This window comes from Xenopus tropicalis, chromosome 3, assembly GCF_000004195.4.
Source record: "Xenopus tropicalis strain Nigerian chromosome 3, UCB_Xtro_10.0, whole genome shotgun sequence".
Taxonomy (NCBI): Eukaryota; Metazoa; Chordata; class Amphibia; order Anura; family Pipidae; genus Xenopus; species Xenopus tropicalis.
Window position 1 is genome coordinate 127,454,583 of NC_030679.2, and position 18,279 is coordinate 127,472,861.

Genomic DNA, 18,279 nt, shown 5'->3' on the forward strand with positions numbered 1-18,279 from the left:
CCAAATGTAAAAAGACTTGGAGAGCAACACAAGCATCATAAAAGTTTATGGAGGTGCCAAATAAGGGCTACGATTGGCTATTAGGTAGCCTCTATGCACACTATAGCTTTATTTGGTAGGTAATCTTGTTTTTATTCAACCAAAACTTGCCCCCAAGTCAGGAATTCAAAAATAACTAGCTGGTTTGGGGGCACTGAGAGCAACATCCAAGGGGTTGGAGCCACTGGTTGGGGATCACTGCAGTAGACCATGCAGTTCAGGCCATCCGGCTGTCCCACCGGCCATGCCTTGTACCGTAGTTACACCAGTTGTGAAGTATTAAGGTTTCCACAATCCTCCTGTTTCAGAGGCAATACACTGTGCAATACTGTGCCCAGAAGTAATTGTATCCATACATCTATATTTGCACCTTGCCAGTTGTGTCTTTGTGTAAGATACAAAATACAAATCCACATGAGTGGATAATATTGTTGTGTTTCAGGAAGATTTATGTGATAACATCATAATGTACATGAACCCGTACACCAAAGTACGCCCCCTTTACAAGAGAAGCCCACCATACAGTATAGGGTACCATAATGACTTATATGAAAGGATAATAGCACCCTATAATATATATAATTATAGCCACCAAGATAGCAAAATGTTCTTCACAGCCTCTATTCACTGCCAGTTCTATGAAATGACAAATATTACACAATAGCGCAAACAATATGTTGATGCTGAGTACTTTCCTTTTCTGGCCAAAGCTTCTTCACCGTGTAATTTTAATTCTTTTATGGTTTAGCAATTTGCTCTTGGGCCTTTTCCAGTTTAAAGGAAAAACATCTCAAACAAAGCGCCAGGCTCAAGTGCCAAAGCGGGACCTATTTTACTCTGTACTATGTAAGGGGCAATGGGGGAGGACACAAAGAGCTCAGAGATTCAACCGCAAAATTAGAATTTGTTCCGCAAATCTCGACCGGGGATAAAATGTATTGTTCTGGGATGCTCACTTTGGCACACAATTAATTACCCCGGGATCAAAGTGAGCCATTAGCCGTGCCCTCTACAAAGGGCGGCTTTAGCCTAGCGGCAAATATGTTTGAAGGAACCGTTTCTGCGGCACACTTTAAGGATGACTATACACTTAGATCAAACTGTAATGGGTCAGAGACTTCTTGAATCAAAATCATAAAGCAACAAGGGCAAATGTGACTTGAAACCAGTAACCCATAACAGCCACTGAGGTATTTTGTACATGTATAATAGCAGTAAAAGGAACTGGTTGCTAAGGGTCAGGTATAGATGCAGAATTTGCCCATGTTAATGGATTTGCCCATGGTAGTGTCACTGGCATGTTTCCTTAGTTATTCCTAGTGAGAGTATTTTGTTAAAAAGGCAACAGAAAACCATTATATTGGAAGAATCTTACATGGAGCTAACGTGCCTCCATGATGGTTCCCTCCCCCATATGTAATAAAATGCCCAGCAGCAGTAACTGATAGCAACCAATAAGATGTTTGCTTTTAAACAGGTGACCAGAACATGCTACTTGCTGACTGGTTGTTATAGGTTACTGCTTATGGGCAAAATGAGTGTCTTTATTATATAACCCCCCTATGTGTCATGGCCAGAGCATTTAAAGTAGACATATTGGATAAACAAAAAACCTCTAATCATGTAGGCAGTTATGAATAATATATGGTGCTGGTTTCAGTTCTGTCTAAAAATGAATCTGTAAAAATGGCCACTTTATTGGAGCTCCCTATGGATCCTCTTAGGTCCCTGGCTGTGTTTCAAATGAGGGGTGGGCGTGTTCTAATGGTCCTTGCCAGAAGCACAGTAGAAGGGGGAGAGCCAATCACAGCCCTGCAGTCACACAAGCAAAAACAGGCTATCAGTTCAGCCTAGCTGCTGATTGGTTCCTTTCCTACAGTGTAGTGTGCTGAGTGCCGCCGGCTCCCATGCAGTAGTAAAGGGCGTGAAATGTCAGATAAGCAGTTTAAAAAAGAAGAATTACTATAACTTTATAGAATAAATATATCTGCATATAAAATATAAAACTGCACCCTCACTTTTGCTCTGTTTTGGTTGTTGGGGGTCACTGACCCATGCCAAGCAGACTGGAAATAGGTCCATCTATAATCTATTACATTTATTATATAGGTAAACATCAAATCTAATGGGGGATATTTATTAACCCCAGTGCAAGAGCGCTAAGGGTGCAAGAATGCCTGGGCAAATGGCTTTGCGCTGGACCTCGCACAGAATAAATAATCTAAATGATGTGCAAGTTAGGTTATGGGTCCGGGAAGGGTACAGGTAAAGTCCTTCATGAATACAAAGCTGCAGAACGCAGGCAGAGCTGTACTCATTGGGATCTGAAGGTCTCCTCTGAAATAGATGGTATTCTCTCCCATAGGAGAATGTCGTCACACTGTAGAAATGCAGCCAAACCCCACCCTGGGCACGGAGCTTGCACTTTACTCCTTAGAGTACTGGCATATGGGGGTGCTTGCCACTCCCACCAAATCATGACAAAACGTCCACAAAATGCTTTCCCATAGCAGAGACTTTGAGTCACTGCAAGGAAGAGAATAGCAGTGGGTAATCATTTTTGGGTGTTGTGTCTCCTATTTCAAGTAGGTGGCAAAATGCCTTGTGTGCCAATGCCCTTAGTCTTCTAGAGGCTCCTATTAGGTGTATTCAGCCTTACTGAGATCCTCAGGGCCACCCATGTAACCTGCACTTTATTAAAGCAGCCACAAAAAAATGCAAGATGTTGGCAGTGAATGGCAGTTAACAAAAACAACCCACCGCAAATCTTGATTCCTCCATGGAATTGAAAGCCCCCCAAAAACCGAGAATATATCATATCAGATTTGTTAATACATGTACTAGATAATAGATTTAATAGTTTTCCTTGGAACAGAAGTTCCATTGTATAAGTCTATGTTTTCCTAGGTTTGTTTTGTTTTCCCTTTTATGCAAAGACTAATTGTTCTGGCCCCTGGCACAATCCCTCCTTCACTTATAGTTTGGACAGGGTTTGGGTTTGGATTGATGGAAGAAGAGTAACAGGTGTTTTCGGCGGATTCTCTTCTCTCTGTGCCAGGCCGCCCTGGTAGGCACCATTACATTAGCCCTCAATGGAAAAACTGCCTGAGGATAAACAAACAGTAACTTTCCCTATTGTTCATTTTGTTTGCCCAATTGAGAAAGTGGCTATATAATAAGGGGCTTCTGTCTCACCTGGACCAGTTATTTACTCCAGTACTCTGAGAGCAGCAGAAGTGCCCAGTAATACTCCACAATGTCACCATCAGCTCTGCTATTTGCTGGGCTACTAACATGCCAAGTTCTTGGTAAGTAACCTTTCTCTCCTGAAGAATATAAAATGTATTTCTGTTACTTATTTGACTGTTTCTTTTTCCATGGGCATAAAAATATGAAAAGACCAGTGGCTACTAGGGTTACATGGCACTTGGAAGGCCCAGTGGGACACTTAGGGGCAGATAGTAGTTGGTGAGAAACTTCTACACTGAGTTTGGGCGTACAGGTATGGGACCTGTTATCCAGAATGCTCGGGACCTGGGGTTTTCCGGATAAGGGGTCTTTCCATAACTTAAGTCTGCTAAAAATCATTTAAATATTGAATAAACCCAATAGGCTTGTTTTGCCTCCAATAAGGATTAATTATATCTTAGTTGGGATCAAGTACAAGGTACTGTTTTATTATTACAGAGAAAAGGGAATCATTTAACCATTCAATAAACCCAATAGGGCTGTTCTGCCCCCAATAAGGGGTAATTATATCTTAGTTGGGATCAAGTACAGGTACTGTTTTATTATTACAGAGAAAAGGGAATCATTTAACCATTAAATAAACCCAATAGGGCTGTTCTGCCCCCAATAAGGGGTAATTATATCTTAGTTGGGATCAAGTACAGGTACTGTTTTATTATTACAGAGAAAAAGGAATCATTTAACCATTAAATAAACCCAATAGGGCTGTTCTGCCCCCAATAAGGGGTAATTATATCTTAGTTGGGATCAAGTACAGGTACTGTTTTATTATTACAGAGAAAAAGGAAATCATTTAAAAAAAATTAGAATTATTTGCTTATAATGGAGTCTATGAGAGATGGCCTTTCTCTAATTTGGAACTTTCTTGATAATGGGTTTCCGCATAAGGGATCCTATACCTGTACTAAAATGGTTTTCCTTTCAAGAACAGCAACTGCTAAATGACCAAAGAGGTCATTTACCGTCACCCTGGGAAAAAGTAGAAAAGCACGAGGACACCCCTTAGTGTTCATGCGGAAGTCTTACTGTACTGGCACAGCATTGGCAGGCACAGGCCAGTCCTGTACTTACCCCCAGTCATATATCAGCTGTGTAAAACTGCTAATATCTTGAAAACGAGAAAAAAATGCAAATTGCAAAAGTGCTCAGGAGAGCAATTTTATAGCCATTTGTTTTAAGTAACAGAGGAATTTTCTCTTTCAGTGTTACAAATAAGCGCGTTACCCACCACACAGAGATACGAGATTGTCATCCCACAGAAACTGCACTCTCAGTATAAGAGAGACACCCAGGTAATTAATGGCTCAGTCCTTATGTCTGGAAGGAACATGGGCACTGCTGCTGGGCTATCATTCAATGGACCCTGTATACACAGAAGTATTAAGAGGATGAGGAATATTCATCAGAACATAAAAACAAAATTTCCACAAAATCATTTAAAAAATGCTTCAACCATTTATTTAATTCGACAGGTTTTTTCATTATTATTATTATAGTTCCACTACCTCCGGAGAAGTGCTCCGCCCTGCTGCCTCCCCACCACCCAATTCTTATGTTTACAGAACAGAAAGGAAAAACAAATAGATCCCTACAGATGTCTTCTCTTTCAGACCAATGGGTTTTTACCGTAATAAAGTGCTTAATGTGATTTTGATCTGAATTTTACCTTCTAAATGAATAATGAAATTTAATATTTGAACTGCTTTCTACGTGGGCAGAGAAAAGACTCTTAAGCCCTGTTTATAGGCTGGCTGAGTGAAAAAATTCTCTTATAAATCTTATAAATTAAGTATATTTTTCTATGAAAACATTTGGTTTCTTTGTCTTTATCCCTTTTTTGGGGGGCTAAAAAACTTGTCTTTGGAAAAAACTTTAATGTTGAACCCAACTTCATTTTTCTTCTGTTTCATGAAAAACTTTCCAGCATCTAAAGAATAACTTCTATCGACTTCAATGAACCCGTTAAAATTCATTGGAGCAGGAAAATCTCTTCCTTCCAGGGGTTATTAATTGACAGGGCCATAGATGACAGTATTGATATTATACTGTGGGAGATCCCCAACCAGTGACTCAGGAGCAACATGTTTCTTACAAACCCGTTGGCTGTTGCTCCCAGTGGCCTCAAAGCAGGGGCTTATTATTGAATTTCTGGCTTGGGGGCAAGTTTTGGTTGCATAAAACCAGCTGTACTGCCAAACAGAACCTCCTGTAGGCTGCCAGTCTACAAAGGTTGGGGATCCCTGCCCTAGAAGCAAGTGCAAGAGTACAAAGAGGAATGAAATAGCCTCCTAGCAAACACTGGCAGGGCTTCACATAGGAAAGGCTGCTCCTCTTTGTGCTCAAATGTAGATTGAGGTGTAAAGAGAGATTTGCTCTGCATTTGGTTTTTGCTCTTTGCTCCTTGCTCTACACAAGCCCTAAAGGCCTCAGTTTTATGCTGTTATACTCATTAGATTTTTCTTTGTATCTGAGTTACTGTTAAATGGACCGACATTGTCTCAGCAGAGCATGTATCCAGACGTGGTACAGTATGAAGTCCTGCTGGAAAACAGGCCGCTGGTGCTACACCTTGAGAAGACTGAGTGAGTATTTTCCATGTTTGTTGCTCCAATCAAAGCACAACTTTATTCAGGTATGGGATCTGTTATGCAGAAAGCTCAGGACCTGGTTAAGGAATCACTCTGTAAATTGGAGACCATATAGTCTCTTAAAAAATCATTTAAACATTAAATAGTTACATAGTTATAGTTACATAGTTACATAGGGTTGAAAAAAGACCTGTGTCCATCAAGTTCAACCCATCCAAGTAAACCCAGCACACCTAACCCACACCTACCAATCTATACTCACATACATAAACTATAAATACAACCACTAGTACTAACTGTAGATATTAGTATCACAATAGCCTTGGATATTCTGATTGATCAAGAACTCATCCAGGCCCCTCTTAAAGGCATTAACAGAATCTGCCATTACCACATCACTAGGAAGGGCATTCCATAACCTCACTGCCCTCACCGTGAAAAACCACCTACGCTGCTTCAAATGGAAGCTCCGTTCCTCTAATCTAAAGGGGTGACCTCTGGTGCGTTGATTGTTTTTATGGGAAAAAAGAACATCCCCCAACTGCCTATAATCCCCTCTAATGTACTTGTACAGAGTAATCATGTCCCCTCGCAAGCGCCTCTTTTCCAGAGAAAACAACCCCAACCTCGACAGTCTAACCTCATAGTTTAAATCTTCCATCCCCTTAACCAGTTTAGTTGCACGTCTCTGCACTCTCTCCAGCTCATTAATATCCTTCTTAAGGACTGGAGCCCAAAACTGCACTGCATACTCAAGGTGAGGCCTTACCAGGGACCTATAAAGGGGCAAAATTATGTTCTCATCCCTTGAGTCAATGCCCTTTTTTATACAAGACAGCCAATAGGATTGTTTTGCCTCCAATAAGAATTATATCTTAGTTGGGATCAAGTACAGGTACTGTTTTATTATTACACAGAAAAGGGAATCATTTAACCATTAAATAAACCCAATAGGGCTGTTCTGCCCCCAATAAGGGGTAATTATATCTTAGTTGGGATCAAGTACAGGTACTGTTTTATTATTACAGAGAAAAGGGAATCATTTAACCATTAAATAAACCCAATAGGGCTGTTCTGCCCCAATAAGGGGTAATTATATCTTAGTTGGGGTCAAGTACAGGTACTGTTTTATTATTACAGAGAAAAGGGAATCATTTAACCATTAAATAAACCCAATAGGGCTGTTCTGCCCCCAATAAGGGGTAATTATATCTTAGTTGGGATCAAGTACAGGTACTGTTTTATTATTACAGAGAAAAGGGAATCATTTAACCATTAAATAAACCCAATAGGACTGTTCTGCCCCAATAAGGGGTAATTATAACTTAGTTGGGATCAAGTACAGGTACTGTTTTATTATTACAGAGAAAAGGGAATCATTTAACCATTAAATAAACCCAATAGGGCTGTTCTGCCCCCAATAAGGGGTAATTATACCTTAGTTGGGATCAAGTATAGGTTCTGTTTTATAATTACAGAGAAAAAGGAAGCTGTTTTTCAAAATTTGAATTATTTGACTAAAATGGCTCTAAGGGATCCCATAATTTGGAACTTTCTGGAAAATAGGTTTCTGTATAATGGACCCCATACTGTAATAATAAATTAGCAGAGAAAAAATTTGTGTGAGTATTTAAAATAATACACCTGCTTTTTGGGTTTTAACTACAAATAACACTCTGAACTTGCTAGTGGTGCCAATGGTACAGAATTCTTTGCCTTTAGCCAAAAATTGCACCATGGATCAGTTGGTCACAGCAATATGTTTCTTGATTCTTGACTTGGACACATCCGGCACAAAAAAAAAGACCAGATAGAGACCAGTTTGGCACCGCTATGCAGCCTCGGACAGGGTGCAATGGGTCCAAACATGGTGGCCACCGTTCCCGCTGTGGATCTCTGCATTCTGGCCACAAGTATGGGAGGAGAAGGGACCCCTTTTGGGAATTGGGGTGTTTTAAACAGAGGTGAAACAACACATCACAACTGTCAGCACCTTCCCACTGGTGGGTCCCCAGCTTGTCACTATATGACTGTATGTTTTCCACAGAGGCCTTATACATAATGATTTCACTGAGACTCGGTACCAACAGGATGGCATGCGGACTACAAACCGCCCAGAGGTCAAGGTACGTAGGTCTGGGTTTCAGATGCTTTTGGTTCAGAACTTCTTTGGAATGAAATAGTTGTTTATACAATCAATACAACATTTACCAGCTATTGAAGTTTTAAGGTTATCCAGAACTACCAGGGTATCGAGTACCAGACATGTTACTGTTAAATACACAAATTAGTGAGCTCACAGGTTTAATATGTGCTTACAACAGAATTGTTTTTGTGCACAGGAATTAGAGAGAACGTTGCTATGGGAATATATTTTCTATCACTACCTGGTCAAGCATTAGTTATGGCGCTCCTACATTTTACTTATTAACACCATTTCATAAGTTTAGCAGAATAATGAACATTTTGGGAGGCTTGGCCTCCTCAGAAAGTGACCACCCATCATATATAAGCATAAAGTTATAGTCTTTCCCATGGAAAGCCATCAAAAATGCCGGAGGGGGGTTCGCTTAAGCTATAGAGGAAGGTCAGCCCAAGCCCAACCACATTGCATCAGTTACACAACAGTCTCTGACTGCAGTAAAAATAAAATGAGTGCAGAATATAACCCTTTCCCTTATTGCCCAAGAATAACAGTGTCATATGTCTTCTAAAATGGTATGGGAACAGAGTACTTAAGAATTGTATTACTGCCCCATTTATCTCTCCTATCTAAGTACCCTAAGAATTGCATTGTTCTCAGGAGCCGGTTTTTAGATGATTCAGGTTGTTGCTGGTGTCGTTATTTTAAGTGTGACCATCTATCCCATAGGCCCCCAGTGCTTACTGAACTCCTTTCTGTGCGGGGTATGTTCATCTATCTGTTTCCCTTTGCTGCAGGATCTCTGCTTATACCAGGGGCAAGTAAAGGGTGATCCGCATTCACTGGTGAGCCTGAGCACATGTAATGGATTAAGGTAAGGTTTTCTGAGAAGTGAATGAACCATAAAGTGAGTTGTTTGATTATTGGGCCACACATTATCTAAACTTCACACAAACTCTTCTTCAGAGTTATCATAATTATAAAGCGAGGCACATACCAGCTTGGGCTCTGTATCCCTGTTCCTATGGAGGCATTATTGTTTATTAGAGCAGAACAGGTAGATTCATTTGGTACCTTCACATGGCATCTTACATGGGGGCAGGCAGTTGGCCAGATGGTCATACTAGAGAACACTAAGGGCAACATACAGTGGCAGGTTTCGGGACATGTTAAAGCTGGCCAATAATAACTCAAGAGAAGTTAAGATGGCAGCCTCTTTACATTTAAAGAGAACTGATTGTTTACTAACACTTTATCATTCCTATTGTTTCCTTGCACAGAGAAACAGCTTTGCTCTAATATAAAACAGTAGCAATAGATAACCAAATACATAACCAAATGCAGTATGTATCACTGATACTTATACTTAATAAATCACCATAGCAGGATCTTCTAATACAAGGTGCAGGAGTCCTTCAGAGTTCACAGTGGTCCCTAACCTTGGCCATTATAGCTCCCGTCGTAATAATAATGCCATACACTGCATTTGTTCTTCAAGTGGGTCGATCATGACACAAGGCCATACTTTCCTGATCGAGCCCCTCAAGGAGACAGACAGTGAGGAACATGCTTTTTATGAATATGACCCAAAGGCAGACACTTCCAAAGCCTGTGGTGTGACCTCAAGCAACATGCCAGAAGGCGAATTCAACACGGCGTCATACACCATGGATCTGACTGAGGTCTGAAAAGTTGGACATTGATGTACTTTTGCACAAAGATAACATGACAGTCCCTAAATTTTCCCATAGCCAGTACAAAGAGGTACCATAAGACTGTACCGGATATATATTGCATATGCAGTTGCAGTTCTGCTACCCATACAAGTAAATTGCCACTAGTTGTAATGGTAGGAACTCCAGCCTGCACTGGAGATATACTTATAGACAGGTATAAAATCCAGCAGCACACTAGCAAAAATAGTGACAAGTTTATTTAGCCCAAAAACAATATACAGGTGCCATTTCAGTCCCTTTTGGGCTAAATAAACTATTTTTTGCAACTGCTAGTGCACTGCTTGGTTTTTTGCCTGTCTGCACTGGATATATATTCCCCTGTATTAGGCACAATTTATCAGGGAAATGAGTGATTTGATCTAGCCAGTGCTATAAGCAGAATTTAGACCCAACAGAAAATATTTATTATACCCCGTCACACCCCCAAGTCACCAAACCTACTGCAATATCCTCTGTTCTAACACTTGAGACCATTTTCAAAATTCTTCCTTTCTAAAACACAGTATGGTATCTGTCTCTGTTTCCAATCTCTCAGAAACAAGAAATACTGAATTCATCAAAATATGTTCAGTTGTACGTGGTGGCAGATTATTCCATGGTAAGTGCTGTCCTATATGATATATATACACTGTAACGCCTGTGCGATATATACACTGTAACGCCTGTGCGATATATACACTGTAACGCCTGCGCGATATATACACTATAACGCCTGCGCGATATATACACTGTAACGCCTGTGCGATATATACACTGTAACGCCTGCACGATATATACACTGTAACGCCTCTTTGATATATACACTGTAATGTCTGTGCGATATATACACTGTAACGCCTGCGCGATATATACACTGTAACGCCTGCGCGATATATACACTGTAACGCCTGCGCTATATATATACACTGTAACGCCTGCGCGATATATACACTGTAACGCCTGTGCGATATATACACTGTAACGCCTGCGCGATATATACACTGTAACGTCTGTGCGATATATACACTGTAACGTCTGTGCGATATATACACTGTAACGCCTCTTTGATATATACACTGTAACGTCTGTGCGATATATACACTGTAACACCTGCGCGATATATACACTGTAACGCCTGCGCGATATATACACTGTAACGCCTGCGCGATATATACACTGTAACGCCTGCGCGATATATACACTGTAACGCCTGCGCGATATATACACTGTAACGTCTGTGCGATATATACACTGTAACGCCTGCGCGATATATACACTGTAACGCCTGCGCGATATATACACTGTAACGCCTGCGCGATATATACACTGTAACGCCTGTGTGATATATACACTGTAACACCTGCGCGATATATACACTGTAACGCCTGCGCGATATATACACTGTAACGCCTGCGCGATATATACACTGTAACGCCTGCGCGATATATACACTGTAACGCCTGTGTGATATATACACTGTAACACCTGCGCGATATATACACTGTAACGCCTGCGCGATATATACACTGTAACGCCTGCGCGATATATACACTGTAACGCCTGCGCGATATATACACTGTAACGCCTGCACGATATATACACTGTAACGCCTCTTTGATATATACACTGTAATGTCTGTGCGATATATACACTGTAACGCCTGCGCGATATATACACTGTAACGCCTGCGCGATATATACACTGTAACGCCTGCGCTATATATATACACTGTAACGCCTGCGCGATATATACACTGTAACGCCTGTGCGATATATACACTGTAACGCCTGCGCGATATATACACTGTAACGTCTGTGCGATATATACACTGTAACGTCTGTGCGATATATACACTGTAACGCCTCTTTGATATATACACTGTAACGTCTGTGCGATATATACACTGTAACACCTGCGCGATATATACACTGTAACGCCTGCGCGATATATACACTGTAACGCCTGCGCGATATATACACTGTAACGCCTGCGCGATATATACACTGTAACGCCTGCGCGATATATACACTGTAACGTCTGTGCGATATATACACTGTAACGCCTGCGCGATATATACACTGTAACGCCTGCGCGATATATACACTGTAACGCCTGCGCGATATATACACTGTAACGCCTGTGTGATATATACACTGTAACACCTGCGCGATATATACACTGTAACGCCTGCGCGATATATACACTGTAACGCCTGCGCGATATATACACTGTAACGCCTGCGCGATATATACACTGTAACGCCTGTGTGATATATACACTGTAACACCTGCGCGATATATACACTGTAACGCCTGTGTGATATATACACTGTAACACCTGTGTGATATATACACTGTAACACCTGCGCGATATATACACTGTAACACCTGCGCGATATATACACTGTAACGCCTGTGTGATATATACACTGTAACACCTGCGCGATATATACACTGTAACACCTGCGCAATATAGACACTGTAACGCCTGCGCAATATATACACTGTACCTGTAGAATGTCTATGGGATCTGCTTGGGTTCTAGGACTAAATGCTGCACTATCTATCTATATCTATCTATCTATCTATCTATCTATATCTATCTATCTATCTATCTATCTATCTATCTATCTATCTATATCTATCTATCTATCTATCTATCTATCTATCTATCTATCTATCTATCTATCTATCTATCTATCGTGTCTGCCTGTCTGTCTATCTATCGACCGCTTTCTCTCTCTATAATCTATCTACCTTTCTCTCTGTCTATCTACCTTCTCTTTCTATTATCTATCTATCTATCTATCTATCTATCTATCTATCTATCTATCTATCTATTATCTATCTATCTATCATCTATCTATCTATCTATCTATCATCTATCTATCATCTATCTATCTATCTATCTATCTATCTATCTATCATCAATCTATCTATCATCTATCTATCTAGTTTTAGTCTATCTATCTATTATCTATCAAACTATCTATCTATTGATCTGTTGGTGATTTCCCTTTCTGACATAACTAAAGACAATAAGGAGTTGTGTAATTATATTATAGAGGGTTGAGGACATTGATACAGAAAGTCACATATGCCTATAAATTGTGGCAGTATTCATTTGCTGAATTTCCCATGATGCCCTTGGACTATGACTTAATTTCCCCAAACACTGTCTGTACCTAGCGTATAGCTCATCAATGCTAACTCAGGCCTCTTTTGCTCCTTCCAGGTCCAAAAATACAACGGCAGTGTAGAGACCATCAAAAATAGAATATTTCAAATGATGAATTACAATAACATGGTGAGTTTTCATTGCGTCCACTGCGACTTACATATCCGACTGGCATCCAAAGGTCGCAAGTAATAGAGTGCTAGCTCCTCTCTGCAGGAGCCAAACCAACAAGAGTAGATTGAAAGAAATAAATAAGGGCATTGTGTCCCCCCCCCAATATTGTTTCTCAAACCAACACCACAACGTACAGTAGCACAGGAAGGTATCTGGATAAACATTTTAAGACAAGTTTAAAGGAGAAGGAAAGTCATTTTGGCATTTTACTGCCAATAGATTTACCACATTAGTGCCACCTAGAACGCTATATTTATTCTGCAGAAAGCTTTACTATACCTGAGTACAGAGCCCTAGAAGCTCCCCTCCCTAGAAGCAGCTGCCATTTTAGCTTGGTCTTGGTAGCCTCCTGCTGCAGTTATAGCTGTTGGAAGCTCAGATCACACATTCATAAGGGTGGGGGAATGAGTTCTTATGCATTCTTATGGGAGGGGGGAGCAGGAGAAGGGAGGGGGAGAGAGGAGAGAACTGAGCAGACTCAAGCCCAAACCTGAAGAAGCCCTAAAAGAGAGGAGTCTGATACAGAAGAACATGTTCCCAAAAAAGGAGACAAGAAATCTGGTGTTTCTTTTGATAGAGGACTCAGTGCAGCATTTCTGTGGGTGCTCATGACTGTATTTATATAGACCTTTCTGATAAAGCTTACTTAGTTTTTACCTTTCCTTCTCCTTTAAGACACCTAGTATTTGAACACAATATGCCCCAGTGAGTTTTGGAACCACCAGCAGTATCTAAGTTCTGCACATATGGTGAGGAGTTCAAATATCACCTTTGGGCAGTTCTCAGGTACAACAATACAATCCACCAGAAGAACTTGAAAAATTCCAGTCTTGAGAAGTGATTTGGGCATGTTGTGCGCCCCATCTCTCTAATCCATTAACAAAATTGGAATTCGGAAGTTCTCCTGGTAGGGGGTCTTCTACCTAAGGTGCCTAGAAGCTACAGTGACCGGTGGGTTGGTAGTTACATATTCCCTCTCTCCGTTCCACCACAGATGATGATGGCTAATTTACCTTGTCCTTATACAGGTCTACAAGGCACTGAATGTCTTTATTGCTCTGTGTGGAGTGGAATTCTGGGAAAATGGTGATCAGTTTCCTGTTCCTAGTCCAGCTAATGAGTGTTTAGGTAATTTCTCTGAATGGCGAGATAAGAATCTTGTGCCCAGGAAACTTCACGATGCCGCCGTGTTCTTGACGTAAGTTTTGTTCTCTCAAACACATTATACTCTTCTTCTGATTTGGGACTTGGAATATAATGTTGGTGGGCGTTCCTGTAATGTTGCATGTCTCACAGAATGGAGTAGGGAGGGCAGAGCTGTAGTATATGCACCTTATTGCCCCTTACACAGCTTTCTAGACTCATCTTCTCATGAAGTTCAAGTCCTGGTAGAGCTGTGTGGGGACTGGATAGACTCACTGACAGTGGGTGAGGTGGGGTGGCCCCAGAATCGGTGCAACACTGCCAGGCCCCCATAAGGGACTTGGATATATTACTTACCAGAAGCAGGTACTAGTTGGAAACTTTTGTCTTACCACAGTAATTATCAGTCTAGAGTTAATGGCGTGCTCAATGGCCATTTTCAGTGATCTTTCTACAGTGATTCTAGTGGCAAGTTAATGTGCTGGTTATCCATTTCCTGTAGTAATTCTACCGGCACGTCTGGGGTTAAAATGCCCGTTACCTCATCTGGTGAGGTACCACTCATCACATTTTATGCCTGTTATGGGTTCACTGACATTTGTCCCAATGTTGGCATAATAGGGCATATTCACTTACTCCGATGCAGTGAGCAGTGCAATTTCAGATGCAATTGTCAAGTTTTTTTTCACCACAATGCACTGGTTTTTCCCAGAGTTCATGCATTTTGCAGGCTTTAAAACTGACACAATTGCACTGTGCCTGACTCATGCAAGCAGCGTCCAGTGCAACTGCATCCAGTTTGTCAATATGGACGCAACCATGTGTGCACATCCATATTGGTTATATTGGTCCATAGGAGGTGACAGTAGCTCCAGAGCTCGCACAGCGCCATGCGTCAAAAGGTGCAGCAGCGCTCGATACAGAACAGAATGCCGAAAGGACTGATTGCTACTTAAGGTGGCCATACACGTGTAGGGGCACTAATGACGGGCCTGCCCGACCAATATCTGGCCTGAAATCGCCAAGATATCAGTCGGGCAGGATAAAAAATTTAGTCAGATTGGGGACTGCATCGGCTCATTGATGTGGTCCCCGAACCGACTGGGCCTATTACCTATTACACTCCAGGGCCAAACGACCAAATTAGCCTGGATTCGCCCTTTATCGCCCACCCGTAGGTGGCGACATCGCCAAGCAAGCGGATCTTAACTTGTATGGCCACCTTTAGTGCAACTATACACAAGTGTGCATTTGAACCCAAGTACCCTTAATGAAAGTGGTTTTACACACATCTCACCCACAGCATCTGCAGACGTAAATAATATATCTTTTTTTTACACAGGAATGTTAAATTTGTTGCTCCCTTGGTTGGACTCGCATATGTAGGTGGGATGTGCTTTGGTCGCTTCTCCGCTGGAGTTATCAACGTAAGTCGTTCTTTGTTGTCACTTTGGCAATTTTGGGATTTCTAGCACATCGTAACCCTGTTATTCAATATCCCATATGTGCAATAGATTCCTATTTATGAAAGGCTGGGTCTTTTTTTCCCCTGTAGTAAAACTACAGGGCAGTTATTGGGCCTCAAAGCAAAATCATTTAATGGAAAATTATACCCCCAAACAATGTAGGTCTCTGTAAAAATATATTGCATAAACAGCTCATATGTAAAACCCTGCTTCATCTTAATAAACAATTTTCATAAAAACGTATTTTTTTAATAGTGCAGGTGCAGACCCCTTATCCGGAAACCCATTATCCAGAAAGTTCCGAATTACGGAAAGGCCATCTCCCAAAGACTCCATTTTAATCAAATAATTCACATTTTTAAAAATGGTTTCCTTTTTCTCTGTAATAATAAAACAGTACCTGTACTTGATCCCAACTAAGATATAATTACCCCTTATTGGGGCAGAACAGCCCTATTGGGTTTATTTAATGGTTAAATGATTCCCTTTTCTCTGTAATAATAAAACAGTACCTGTACTTGATCCCAACTAAGATATAATTACCCCTTATTGGGGCAGAACAGCCCTATTGGGTTTATTTAATGGTTAAATGATTCCCTTTTCTCTGTAATAATAAAACAGTACCTGTACTTGATCCCAACTAAGATATAATTACCCCTTATTGGGGCAGAACAGCCCTATTGGGTTTATTTAATGGTTAAATGATTCCCTTTTCTCTGTAATAATAAAACAGTACCTGTACTTGATCCCAACTAAGATATAATTACCCCTTATTGGGGCAGAACAGCCCTATTGGGTTTATTTAATGGTTAAATGATTCCCTTTTCTCTGTAATAATAAAACAGTACCTGTACTTGATCCCAACTAAGATATAATTACCCCTTATTGGGGCAGAACAGCCCTATTGGGTTTATTTAATGGTTAAATGATTCCCTTTTCTCTGTAATAATAAAACAGTACCTGTACTTGATCCCAACTAAGATATAATTACCCCTTATTGGGGGCAGAACAGCCCTATTGGGTTTATTTAATGGTTAAATGATTCCCTTTTCTCTGTAATAATAAAACAGTACCTGTACTTGATCCCAACTAAGATATAATTACCCCTTATTGGGGGCAGAACAGCCCTATTGGGTTTATTTAATGGTTAAATGATTCCCTTTCCTCTGTAATAATAAAACAGTACCTGTACTTGATCCCAACTAAGATATAATTACCCCTTATTGGGGGCAGAACAGCCCTATTGGGTTTATTTAATGGTTAAATGATTCCCTTTCCTCTGTAATAATAAAACAGTACCTGTACTTGATCCCAACTAAGATACAATTACCCCTTATTGGGGGCAGAACAGCCCTATTGGGTTTATTTAATGGTTAAATGATTCCCTTTTCTCTGTAATAATAAAACAGTACCTTGTACTTGATCCCAACTAAGATATAATTAATCCTTATCGGAGCCAAAACAATCCTATTGGGTTTAATTACTCTTTAATTATTATTTTTTTAGCAGACTTAAGGTAGGAGATCCAAATTACAGAAAGACCCCTTATCCAGAAAACCCCAGGTCCCGAGCATTCTGGATAATGGGTCCCATACCTGTATGTTCCATTGGGTACTCCTAAATAGAAAATTGCCATTTGAAGAACTAAGGGCCGCCTCCTGGGATCATCGGATTCACAATGCACACAAACAAGCCAAGGCACACATACATGCTAGGCCCCATCAGCCAATGAATGGACAGAGTTCTGCCTTTTGCTCCCACACTACTTCCTGTTACAGTTAGAGCTGCATTATTTCCTGTCAGCTGATCTCTGAGAGAGCACACAGCCCATCACTAAATGGCAGCTCAAGGGAAAGGATGTAAAAGGGCAATATTTACTGATATATTTCAGTCTGGAGATATTCTTTAATAGGTCACTTAACACTATCTGTTGGTTATTCATTCTGTGGTATAGTTTTCCTTTAATTTCCCACTGAGATAGCAAATAACACTTAGGACTGGTGAGGTATTGGCGCATGTACGGTTGGCCATAGGGTTTTCACCTGTGTGTGTGTATATTGTATTTGTTTCCATTTATCCTCCTTCCAGGATTACAGTAAAGAGGCTACCATTGTTGCATCCATAATAGCTCATGAGGTGGGCCACAACTTTGGTATGAACCACGATTCTACCGACTGCTCCTGCTCATCAGCTAGTTGCATCATGTCAAAATACGTCAGGTGAGAATGGGCAGAAGGTTCTGGTCATGATTCAAGTACTCGCCAATAGGGTCTCTGGGTCCCTAATTCAGCTACTTAGATGTTCCTACGTATGTGTGGCCCAACTATATAGTAAACAACCTAAAGCTCTTTGGCTGTTACTGGAAAACAGACCCTAGCCTTTGGTTATCAGTGGAGGCTGGGAGCTGTAGTCCAAAACTAAATATGAAGTTGGTGTAAAATAACACAGGCTTATCATTTATTTGGACTTTAGTGATGAGAGAATCTGTCCCGCGAAACTGCTGAAAAATTCCCAAAATGGCAAAAATTTTGCGAAATTCATTGACAATTTTTACACACATACACACAATTTTTTTTGTTTTGTTG

At 40.7% G+C, this 18,279-nt stretch overlaps 1 protein-coding gene across 1 annotated transcript in view; it reads left to right on the forward strand.

The window, feature by feature from the left end:
* The first annotated feature begins 3,256 nt into the window (after window positions 1-3,256).
* Window positions 3,257-18,279, forward strand: part of adam28.3 (ADAM metallopeptidase domain 28, gene 3) — a 28,232-nt gene continuing 13,209 nt past the window's right edge. The window contains exons 1-11 of the mRNA XM_031899296.1: window positions 3,257-3,347; window positions 4,492-4,580; window positions 5,794-5,870; window positions 7,924-8,002; window positions 8,817-8,893; window positions 9,518-9,701; window positions 10,291-10,353; window positions 12,969-13,040; window positions 14,114-14,283; window positions 15,571-15,655; window positions 17,783-17,913. Of these exons, the coding sequence (XP_031755156.1) occupies window positions 3,296-3,347; window positions 4,492-4,580; window positions 5,794-5,870; window positions 7,924-8,002; window positions 8,817-8,893; window positions 9,518-9,701; window positions 10,291-10,353; window positions 12,969-13,040; window positions 14,114-14,283; window positions 15,571-15,655; window positions 17,783-17,913 (1,079 nt within the window). The 5' untranslated portion in view covers window positions 3,257-3,295. The remainder of the gene's footprint in view (window positions 3,348-4,491; window positions 4,581-5,793; window positions 5,871-7,923; window positions 8,003-8,816; window positions 8,894-9,517; window positions 9,702-10,290; window positions 10,354-12,968; window positions 13,041-14,113; window positions 14,284-15,570; window positions 15,656-17,782; window positions 17,914-18,279) is intronic.